Genomic DNA, 10,975 nt, shown 5'->3' on the forward strand with positions numbered 1-10,975 from the left:
CACGCATCAGCCATGATCTCATTGAATGGCGGAACAGGTCGGAGGGGCTGGAATGGCCTCCTCCTGTTCCTGCGTTGCTGTGACAAGAACATAAGAAGTAGGAGCAGTAGTGGGCCATACGGCCCCTCGGGCCTGCTCCACCATTCAATAGGATCATGGCTGATCCGAACCTAGACTCACGTCCACTTCCCTGCCCGCTCCCCGTAACCCCTAATTTCCTTATCAACTAGGAAACTGTCTATCTACGTTTTAAATTTATTTAATGTTGCAGCTTCCACAGCTGAGGTAGCAAATTCCATAGATTTACTACCCTCTGAGTGAAGAAGTTTCTCCTCATCTCAGTTTTGAAAGGGCAGCCCCTTATTCTAAGATTATGCCCCCTAGTTCTAGTCTCACCCATCAGTGGAAACATCCTCCCCGCATCCACCCGATCAAGCCCCCTCACAATCTTATATGTTTCGATAAGATCGCCTCTCATTCTTCTGAATTCCAACGAGTAGAGGCCCAACCTACTCAACCTTTCCTCATAAGTCAACCCCCTCATCTCCGGAATCAACCGAGTGAACCTTCTCTGAACCGCCTCGAGAGCAAGTATGTCTTTTCTTAAATATGGAAACCAAAACTGTATGCAGTATTCCAGGTGTGGCCTCACCAGTACCCTGTATAACTGAAGCAAGACTTCCCTGCTTTTATACTCCATCCCCCTTGCAATAAAAGCCAAGATTCCATTGGCCTTCCTGATCACTCTGCTGTACCTGCATACTAACTTTTTGTGTTTCATGCACCAGGACCCCCAGATCCCTTTGTACTGTAGCACTTTGCAGTTTCTCTCCATTTAGATAATAACTTGCTCTTTGATTTTTTTCTGCTAAAGTGCATAACCTCACACTTTCCAACATTATATTCCATCTGCCAAATTTCTGCCCACTCACTTAGCCTGTCTATGTCCTTTTGCAGGTTTTTAATGTCCTCCTCACTCACTGCTTTCCCTCCCATCTTTGTATCGTCGGCAAACTTGGATATGTTGCACTTGGTCCCTTCCTCCAAATCGTTAATATAGATTGTAAAGAGTTGGGATCCCAGCACTGACCCCTGCGTTACACTACTAGTTACTGATTGCCAACCCGAGAATGAACCATTTATCCCAACTCTCTGTTTTCTGTTAGATAGCCAATCTTCCACCCATGCCATGTTAGCCCCGTGTGTGTGTGTCTCTCCACGCAGAGACGCGTCCCCCCACTCCGCGTGTAGTTCCCCACGCCCACCTCCTCCGCTCCAGATCGAAATGAGGCTGCTGCGAATTGTAGAGATGTTTTTTTATTTCACAATCGGACACATGATGCTTTCCCTTCTGGTACAGAAATGTGAGCGCAGCCTGAGCAAAGTTAGGGTGAGTGCAGACTTCCCCCAGGCGTGCGCCCGCTCGCTAATAGTTACTCCTATTTTTCCTTTTTCCCCTTATCCTCCCTCTTCTTCGACCCCGGGGTCCGACTGCAGTCCAGTGAGGGCGCCCGCCACGTCCAGGTGTACTCGCGGAAGGCGGTGTGGAAAGCGGGGTTGCGCATGACGGGCCGGAACTTCTTCTCGTAGTACTGGCGGTTGGCCAGCACGTTGCGGGTGTACTCGTCGGTCTTCTCCTTGGCCCGCTCGCGCAGCGCCTGGCCGCCGGCGGTGACGGGCCGGGCCGCCTTGCCGGGCGAGGCCGAGCGCCTGGGCTTGGGCGTGCCGGGGCTGGTGACTTTCTGCGGTTTGGGTGACGGCAGGGTGAGCCTGCTGGTCTGGGTGGACTGCTGCTGCGGGACCGGGTGGGGGCGGGCAGCGCCGGCGCTGTGAGAGCCCGCGGCCCTGGAAGGCGGCCGGACCTTCTGCGGCGCCGGCGGTCGGGGCTTGATGTCCTCGAGCTTCCTCTGGTAGTACGCGGTGAGGGTGGCTCTGCTCTGCGCCCCGATCAAAGGCGTGTCGATGACCCGCAGAAGCACCTCAAAGGGCATCACCTCTGGCGACAGGGAGTGGGTGGAGTTGGGGAACTGCGGGGCGAGGAACTGGGCAAAGGTGCTGGTGTCCGACAAGATGGTGAGGAAGTCGCGGAAGTCCACGGGCTTGCCCCGGTTAACGGCCGCGCACTTCATTTCGTTGGAGATCAAGGGGTTCCTCAGCGGGATCTGAAGCTGGTTCATCATGTTGACCAACGCCGAGACGTCAATGCACTCCTCGCTGTTGATGGCGAAGATCTGGAAGACCTCGCGGAAAGCCGTGATCTGCTCAGGTTTGAGAGAAATCTCCTTGTATTGTTCGTCCGGCCCCAAGATGTCCAGGTATTGAATCAGGCTGTATACCGAGACTCCCAGGAAAGTGCTGTCCACAATGCTCGGGCAAGCCCCTTTGCTTTCCTTCTTTGTCTTCAGCTTAGCCCCTTTCTTCTTCTTGTAAAAGTACTCGATGATCTTGCCAGTCGAGTCCTCGGAGATTATACGGGCGGCCAGGAGCCTGGAGAGGATCTCAAAGAACACCGTGTTGTCCACGTAGCCCTTCTGCAAGTCCGAGTCCTCGCAGCTGTTCGGCAGCTCCGAGAAGAATTGGGAGAAGAGATCGGTGTCGGTCATCGTGCTCAGGAAGTCTTCGAACCCCACGAGTCCGTCCCTGTCGCCGTCCAGGCGCTGGAAAGTCTCGCGAGCGTTCGCTTCGCCCGCCGAGAAGTTTTCGCTCTTCAGCAGCAACTGGTAGCGGCTGAAATCGATCAGTCCCCCTGCTTTCTCCACCAGCAAGTCAAAGATCAGGCGGAATTCTTGCTGCTCATCCGGCGTCAGCGAGGGCTCCTCTTTGCTCTCCGTCCTCTTCCCTGCTTCCTGCTCCTTCGGATGCTTTTTTACCGCCCCCTGCCCTTTAGCCGACGCCTGTTTCTTTGCCGCGCCTTGCCCTTTCGCCGCGCCTTGCCCTTTCGCCGACGCCGGTCCTCTTGCCTGTGCCTCCTCTCTCGACGGTGCCTCCTCTCTCGACGGTGCCTCCTGTCTCGCCGGTACCTCCCGCCTCGTCGGTACCGTCTCGTTCACCGCTGCCTCCTCTTTCACCAGTGTCTTTGCTTTCGCCGCCCCCTGCTCCTTCATCGTTGCCACGTCCCTTCTGGACTGTTGCAGTTCTCTTTCGCACGTTGCTGCTGACGTGGTGTCCCTCTTCTCCTCCTCCACCATCTTTCCCATCTTTTCCATCATCTTCTCAAACATCTTTTGCCCCTCCTCCACCACCAGGTCCACCATCCTTTCGATCTTCTTCTCCGCCACATCTTCCATCTTCCCCAGATCTTCCATTATCTTCTCTACTTTCTCCACTACATTCTCCACCACCTTCTCCACAACCTTCACCATTTTCTCCTTCTCGCCCATTTTGTTCTTTCCGTACTCCACCATCTTCTCTATTGCCTTCTCCATTACCCTGTCCACCACTCTTTCCACCACCTTCACCACCATCTTCACCACACTGTCCATCTTCTCATCTTTTCTCTTATCCTTGACTTCTGCACTCCTTAACATTTTCTCATCCCTCTTCTCTTCCACAACCGCCTCCTTTTCTTCTTCCTTAAGCTTCTCTTCCGCTTCTGGTTCTATCTCTTTGACCTCTTCTTTCTCCACCACCTTCTCTTCCTCCACCACCTTCTCTTCCTCTGCCGGCTTCTCTTCCTCTGCCGGCTTCTCTTCCTCTCCCACCTTCTCTTCCTCTGCCGGCTTCTCTTCCTCTGCCGGCTTCTCTTCCTCTGCCGGCTTCTCTTCCTCTCCCACCTTCTCTTCCTCTGCCGGCTTCTCTTCCTCTGCCGGCTTCTCTTCCTCTGCCAGTTTCTCTTCCTCTGCCGGCTTCTCTTCCTCTGCCGCTGTTACTTCCTCTCCCACCTTCTCTTCCTCCGCCGGCTTCTCTTCCTCTGCCGGCTTCTCTTCCTCTCCCACCTTCTCTTCCTCTGCCGCTGTTACTTCCTCTCCCACCTTCTCTTCCTCTGCCGGCTTCTCTTCCTCTGCCGGTTTCTCTTCCTCTCCCACCTTCTCTTCCTCTGCCGGCTTCTCTTCCTCTGCCGGCTTCTCTTCCTCTGCCGCTATTGCTTCCTCTCCCACCTTCTCTTCCTCTGCCACCTTCTCTTCCTCTGCCGGTTTCTCTTTCTCTGCCGGTTTCTCTTCCTCTGCCGGTTTCTCTTCCTCTGCCGGCTTCTCTTCCTCTGCCGGCTTCTCTTCCTCTGCCGGTTTCTCTTCCTCTGCCGGCTTCTCTTCCTCTGCCGGCTTCTCTTCCTCTGCCAGCTTCTCTTCGCCTTCTGCCTTCTCTGCTTCCCTTACTGCGATCTCGGGTTCCACTTCCAGCATTTCTGCTTTCTCTTCTTTCTCTGCTCTCTCTTTTTCTTCTTCACCTTTCTCTCCCTCCTCCGATGGCAGTTCACACACCGAATCAATTGATGATGATATTGATACAATTAGTATATCGGACATTGCTCTTTCTCTTTCCTCTATCAGATCACTGTCCTGCAACTCACATATGTCTGCTGCAGATCCTTTCTCTATTAACTCTTTCCCTATGGCCTCTTCTCCCTCTCCCACCTTCTCTTCTGCCGGCTTCTCTTCCTCTGCCGGTTTCTCTTCCTCTCCCACCTTCTCTTCTTCTGCCGGCTTCTCTTCCTCTGCTGGTTTCTCTTCCTCTGCCGCCTTCTCTTCGCCTTCCACCTTCTCTTCGCCTTCTGCCTTCTCTGCTTCCCTTACTGCGATCTCGGGTTCCACTTCCAGCGTTTCTGCTTTCTCTTCTTTCTCTGCTCTCTCTTTTTCTTCTTCACCTTTCTCTCCCTCCTCTGATGGCAGTTCACACACCGAATCAATTGATGATGATATCGATACAATTAGTATATCGGACATTGCTCTTTCTCTTTCCTCTATCAGATCACTGTCCTGCAACTCACATATGTCTGCTGCAGATCCTTTCTCTATCAACTCTTTCCCTATGGCCTCTTCTCCCTCTCCCACCTTCTCTTCCTCTGCCGGCTTCTCTTCCTCTCCCACCTTCTCTTCCTCTGCCGGCTTCTCCTCCTCTGCCGGCTTCTCTTCCTCTGCCGTTTCTCTTCCTCTGCCGGCTTCTCTCCCTCTCCCACCTTCTCTTCCTCTGCCGGCTCTCTTCCTCTCCCACCTTCTCTTCCTCTGCCACCTTCTCTTCCGCTGCCGGCTTCTCTTCCTCTCCCACCTTCTCTTCCTCTGCCGGCGTCTCCTCATCTCCTGGCTCTTTCTCTTCCATCTTTTCTGCTTTTTCTAGGTCCTCTATTCTCTATTTTATCATGTTCTCTGCACTCTCTTTATCTTTGCCTTTTTCTACCTCCTTTTCTTTCTTCCCCACCAATGGCAGATCAACACACCTCTTCAATTGATGATGATGACACTGTTACCATACGTGATTGTGACTCGTCACTCTCCTCACTCAGGCCATCCGGCCTCTGACATACAACTGTTGGAGATTCTGCCGTCGGTTTTTCTCCAGCCTCCATTTTCATCTCCTTCTCTTGCTCTATTTCCTCTTTTTTTTCTCCCCTTCCTCACGCTCCAGCTGAATTCCAGCCGGTGTCTCCAATCTTTCCGTCACGTCAGGTTCTTGCTTTACCACATCCTCCATCTTCTCTCCGACCTTTTCTTCCTCTTGTTTCCCTTCCTCTGGCTCGATCATTCGCTGCTCAGCGGTTTCTCTTCCTCCGTTTTCCACGCCTTCCTCTTTTCTTTTCCCTCCTCTGTCTCCTCTTCCTTCGCCAAATCAGCCGGCTTTTCTTCTGCTTTCTCTTCCTCCTTCTCTCCCTCTCCCACCTTCTCTTCCTCTGCCGGGCTTCTCTTCCTCTCCCACCTTCTCTTCCTCTCCCACCTTCTCTCCCTCTCCCACCTTCTCTTCCTCTCCCACCTTCTCTCCCTCTCCACCTTCTCTTCCTCTCCCACCTTCTCTTCCTCTCCCACCTTCTCTTCCTCTCCCACCTTCTCTCCCTCTCCACCTTCTCTCCCTCTCCCACCTTCTCTTCCTCTCCCACCTTCTCTTCCTCTCCCACCTTCTCTTCCTCTCCCACCTTCTCTTCCTCTCCCACCTTCTCTTCCTCTCCCACCTTCTCTCCCTCTCCCACCTTCTCTTCCTCTCCCACCTTCTCTTCCTCTCCCACCTTCTCTTCCTCTCCCACCTTCTCTCCCTCTCCCACCTTCTCTTCCTCTCCCACCTTCTCTTCCTCTCCCACATTCTCTTCTCTCCCACCTCTCCTCCTCTCCCACCTTTTCTCCCTCTCCCACCTTCTCTTCCTCTCCCACCTTCTCCTCCTCTCCCACCTTCTCTTCCTCTCCCACCTTCTCTCCCTCTCCCACCTTCTCTTCCTCTCCCACCTTCTCTCCCTCTCCCACCTCTCTTCCTCTCCCACCTTCTCTTCCTCTCCCACCTTCTCTCCCTCTCCCACCTTCTCTCCCTCTCCCACCTTCTCTTCCTCTCCACCTTCTCTTCCTCTCCCACCTTCTCTTCTCTCCCACCTTCTCTTCCTCTCCACCTCTCTTCTCTCCCACTTTCTCTTCCTCTCCCACCTTCTCTTCCTCTGCCGGCTTCTCTTCCTCTTCCACCTTCTCCTCCTCTCCCACCTTCTCTTCCTCTCCCACCTTCTCTTCCTCTCCCACCTTCTCTTCCTCTCCCACATTCTCTTCCTCTGCAGCTTCTCTTCCTCTTCCACCTTCTCCTCCTCTCCCACCTTCTCTTCCTCTCCCACCTTCTCTTCCTCTCCCACCTTCTCTTCTCTCCCACCTTCTCTTCCTCTCCCACCTTCTCTTCCTCTCCCACCTTTTCTTCCTCTCCCACCTTTCTTCCTCTCCCACCTTCTCTTCCTCTCCCACCTTCTCTTCCTCTCCCACCTTCTCTTCCTCTCCCACCTTCTCTCCCTCTCCCACCTTCTCTCCCTCTCCACCTTCTCTCCCTCTCCCACCTTCTCTTCCTCTCCCACCTTCTCTTCCTCTCCCACCTTCTCTCCCTCTCCCACCTTCTCTTCCTCTCCCACCTTCTCTTCCTCTCCCACCTTCTCTTCCTCTCCACCTTCTCTTCCTCTGCCGGCTTCTCTTCCTCTCCCACCTTCTCTTCCTCTCCCACCTTCTCTTCCTCTCCCACCTTCTCTCCCTCTCCCACCTTCTCTTCCTCTCCCACCTCTTTTCCTCTCCCACATTCTCTTCCTCTCCCACATTCCTCTTCCTGTCCCACCTTCTCTCCCTCTCCCACCTTCTCTCCCTCTCCCACCTTTCTCTTCCTCTCCCACCTTCTCTTCCTCTCCCACCTTCTCTTCCTCTCCCACCTTCTCTTCCTCTCCCACCTTCTCTTCCTCTCCCACCTTCTCTTCCTCTCCCACCTTCTCTTCTCTCCACCTTCTCTCCTCTCCCACCTTCTCTTCCTCTCCCCACCTTCTCTTCCTCTCCCACCTTCTCTTCTTCTCCCACCTTCTCTTCCTCTCCCACCTTCTCTCCTCTCCCACCTTCTCTTCTCTCCCACCTTCTCTTCCTCTCCCACCTTCTCTTCCTCTGCCGGCTTCTCTTCCTCTCCACCTTCTCTTCCCTCTCCCACCTCTCTTCCTCTCCCACCTTCTCTTCCTCTCCCACCTTCTCTTCCTCTCCCACCTTCTCTTCCTCTCCCACCTTTTCTTTCTCTCCCACCTTTTCTTCCTCTCCCACCTTCTCTTCCTCTCCCACCTTCTCTTCCTCTCCCACCTTCTCTTCCTCTCCCACCTTCTCTTCCTCTCCCACATTCTCTTCCTCTGCCGGCTTCTCTTCCTCTTCCACATTCTCCTCCTCTCCCACCTTCTCTTCCTCTCCATCTTCTCTTCCTCTCCCACCTTCTCTTCCTCTCCCACCTTCTCTTCCTCTCCCACCTTCTCTTCCTCTCCCACCTTTTCTTCCTCTCCCACCTTTTCTTCCTCTCCCACCTTCCTCTTCCTCTCCCACCTTCTCTCCCTCTCCCACCTTCTCTCCCTCCCACCTTCTCTCCCTCTCCCACCTTCTCTTCCTCTCCCACCTTCTCTTCCTCTCCCACCTTCTCTCCCTCTCCCACCTTCTCTTCCTCTCCCACCTTCTCTTCCTCTCCCACCTTCTCTTCCTCTCCCACCTTCTCTTCCTCTCCCACCTTCTCTTCCTCTCCCACCTTCTCTTCCTCTGCCGGCTTCTCTTCCTCTCCCACCTTCTCTTCCTCTCCCACCTTCTCTTCCTCTCCCACCTTCTCTCCCTCTCCCACCTTCTCTTCCTCTCCCACCTTCTCTTCCTCTCCCACATTCTCTTCCTCTCCCACCTTCTCTCCCTCTCCCACCTTCTCTTCCTCTCCCACCTCTCTTCTCTCCACCTTCTCTCCCTCTCCCACCTTCTCTTCCTCTCCCACCTTCTCTTCTCTCCCACCTTCTCTTCCTCTCCCACCTTCTCTTCCTCTCCCACCTTCTCTTCCTCTGCCGGCTTCTCTTCCTCTCCCACCTTCTCTTCCTCTCCACCTTCTCTTCCTCTCCCACCTTCTCTCCCTCTCCCACCTTCTCTTCTCTCCCACCTTCTCTTCCTCTCCCACCTTCTCTTCCTCTCCCACCTTCTCTTCCTCTCCCACCTTCCTCTTCCTCTCCCACCTTCTCTCCTCTCCCACCTTCTCTTCCTCTCCACCTTCTCTTCCTCTCCCACATTCTCTTCTCTCCCACCTTCTCTTCCTCTCCACCTTCTCTTCTCTCCCACCTTCTCTTCTCTCCCACCTTCTCTCCCTCTCCCACCTTCTCTTCCTCTCCCACCTTCTCTTCCTCTCCCACCTTCTCTTGCTCTCCCACCTTCTCTTCTCTCCCACCTTCTCTCCCTCTCCCACCTTCTCTTCCTCTCCCACCTTCTCTTCCTCTCCCACCTTCTCTTCCTCTCCCACCTTCTCTTCCTCTCCCACCTTCTCTTCCTCTCCCACCTTCTCTCCCTCTCCCACCTTCTCTTCCTCTCCCACCTTCTCTTCCTCTGCCGGCTTCTCTCTTCTCCCACCTTCTCTTCCTCTCCCACCTTCTCTTCCTCTCCACCTTCTCTTCCTCTCCCACCTTCTCTTCTCTCCCACCTTCTCTCCCTCTCCCACCTTCTCTTCCTCTCCCACCTTCTCTTCCCTCTCCACCTTCTCTTCCTCTCCCACCTTTCTCTTCCTCTCCCACCTTCTCTCCCTCTCCCACCTTCTCTACTCTCCCACCTTCTCTCCCTCTCCCACCTTCTCTTCCTCTCCCACCTTCTCTTCCTCTCCCACCTTCTCTTCCTCTCCACCTTCTCTTCCTCTCCCACCTTCTCTTCCTCTCCCACCTTCTCTTCCTCTCCCACCTCTCTTCCTCTCCACCTTCTCTCCCTTTCCACCTTCTCTCCTCTCCCACCTTCTCTTCCTCTCCACCTTCTCTCCCTCTCCCAACTTCTCTCCCTCTCCCACCTTCTCTTCCTCTCCCACCTTCTCTTCCTCTCCCACCTTCTCTCCTCTCCCACCTTCTCTCCTCTCCCACATTCTCTCCCTCTCCCACCTTCTCTCCCCTCTCCCACCTTCTCTTCCTCTCCCACCTTCTCTTCCTCTCCCACCTTCTCTTCCTCTCCCACCTTCTCTCCCTCTCCCACCTTCTCTTCCTGTCCCACCTTCTCTTCTCTCCACCTTCTCTCCCTCTCCACCTTCTCTTCCTCTCCCACCTTCTCTCCTCTCCCACCTTCTCTTCCTCTCCCACATTCTCTTCCTCTCCCACCTTCTCTCCCTCTCCCACCTTCTCTCCCTCTCCCACCTTCTCTTCCTCTCCCACCTTTTCTTCCTCTCCCACCTTCTCTCCCTCTCCCACCTTCTCTTCCTCTCCACATTCTCTTCCTCTCCCACCTTCTCTTCCTCTCCCAGCTTCTCTTCCTCTCCCACCTTCTCTTCCGCCTTTCCTTACTGTCCTCCCCCGTCTCCTCTGTTCCTTCCCCTTTCTCCTCATCTTGCTTGGGTTGCTCCTCCTTGTCCTCATTAGTGCCTGCTGTTTTGCTCTGTCACCTCATTGTTGGTCTCTCTTTCCTCTACTGATGTCTCCTGGTCCTCCTCCTGCTCCTTCTTTGCTTCAGCTTGCTTGCTTTCCTCCTCCTCCTGTGCCTGATCTTTCTTCTCCTCCTGCACCTCCTCATTCTCCGTCTTTTCCTCCATCTCTACTGGCTTCCGTCTGCTGTTGACAAGAGGCTAATGCGTTTGGTTGGAGGATGGTCCAGATAACAGAATTGAAGATTACCTGTAAATTCTTCTTCTAGCCCTTGCTTGAAATCCCCAAGTTGCTCTTGTCTACTTGCCGCCGGTGTTATTCTAACATAACCGAACTGTTTTCCCATGTGACACGAGGAAGATCGTCTAATGAGAAGGTTGGTCACAGAGCTGGTCAGTCGGTCTTAAATCTTCTATAGATGAGGATTGTTTTCAGAGAGATGGAGGACGAGTTAATATAGGTTCTTATTCTGCATGGCGTCCGGTCTAGTCTGGAGTGCTAGATGTTTGTGACATCATGTCGCTTTGTCAGTGTGTGACACCTAGAGGCATCAGCACCTGATGTCACAAGTGTATGACCCATCATAACCCCTCCCCCGCTCCGAAAAAACAAACCGAACACTCACACACACACACCGCACAATCACACACACCGCACAATCACACACACACACGCACACACAATCACACACACACACACACTATACTGCAGTACATTCCCCACACACACACACACACTATACTGCAGTACATTCCCCACACACACACACACTATACTGCAGTACATTCCCCACACACACACACACTATACTGCAGTACATTCCACACACACACACACTATACTGCAGTACATTCCCACACACACACACACTATACTGCAGTACATTCCCCACACACACACACCACTATACTGCAGTACATTCCCACACACACACACACTATACTGCAGTACATTCCCACACACACACACACTATACTGCAGTACATTCCC

The 10,975-nt window shown here is 53.8% G+C and overlaps 3 protein-coding genes across 3 annotated transcripts in view; all 3 read right to left on the reverse strand.

Moving 5' to 3' along the window:
- Positions 1-1,301: 1,301 nt before the first annotated feature.
- On the reverse strand, positions 1,302-5,869 carry LOC147086693 (uncharacterized). Its single transcript, XM_085978842.1, has one exon. The coding sequence runs from the start codon at positions 5,229-5,231 to the stop codon at positions 1,440-1,442; it is 3,792 nt and encodes a 1,263-aa protein (XP_085834968.1). The 5' UTR covers positions 5,232-5,869; the 3' UTR covers positions 1,302-1,439.
- On the reverse strand, positions 5,521-8,988 carry LOC147086694 (uncharacterized; the record flags this gene model as incomplete). Its single annotated transcript, XM_085978301.1, has 4 exons — positions 5,521-5,746; positions 7,522-7,931; positions 7,999-8,265; positions 8,902-8,988. Coding segments are annotated over 4 exons (990 nt in total), but the record flags the coding sequence as incomplete, so codon positions are not given.
- Positions 8,989-9,978: 990 nt separating this feature from the next.
- Positions 9,979-10,975, reverse strand: part of LOC147086695 (constitutive coactivator of PPAR-gamma-like protein 2) — a 44,117-nt gene continuing 43,120 nt past the window's right edge. Inside the window, exon 13 of the mRNA XM_085978302.1 lies at positions 9,979-10,185. Within this exon, the coding sequence (XP_085834428.1) occupies positions 9,979-10,185 (207 nt within the window). The remainder of the gene's footprint in view (positions 10,186-10,975) is intronic.

The sequence above is a fragment of the Somniosus microcephalus genome, unplaced genomic scaffold (genome assembly GCF_052327205.1).
Source record: "Somniosus microcephalus isolate GS21.2 unplaced genomic scaffold, FLI_Smic_1.0 unresolved_chr7, whole genome shotgun sequence".
In the NCBI taxonomy this organism is placed as follows: Eukaryota; Metazoa; Chordata; class Chondrichthyes; order Squaliformes; family Somniosidae; genus Somniosus; species Somniosus microcephalus.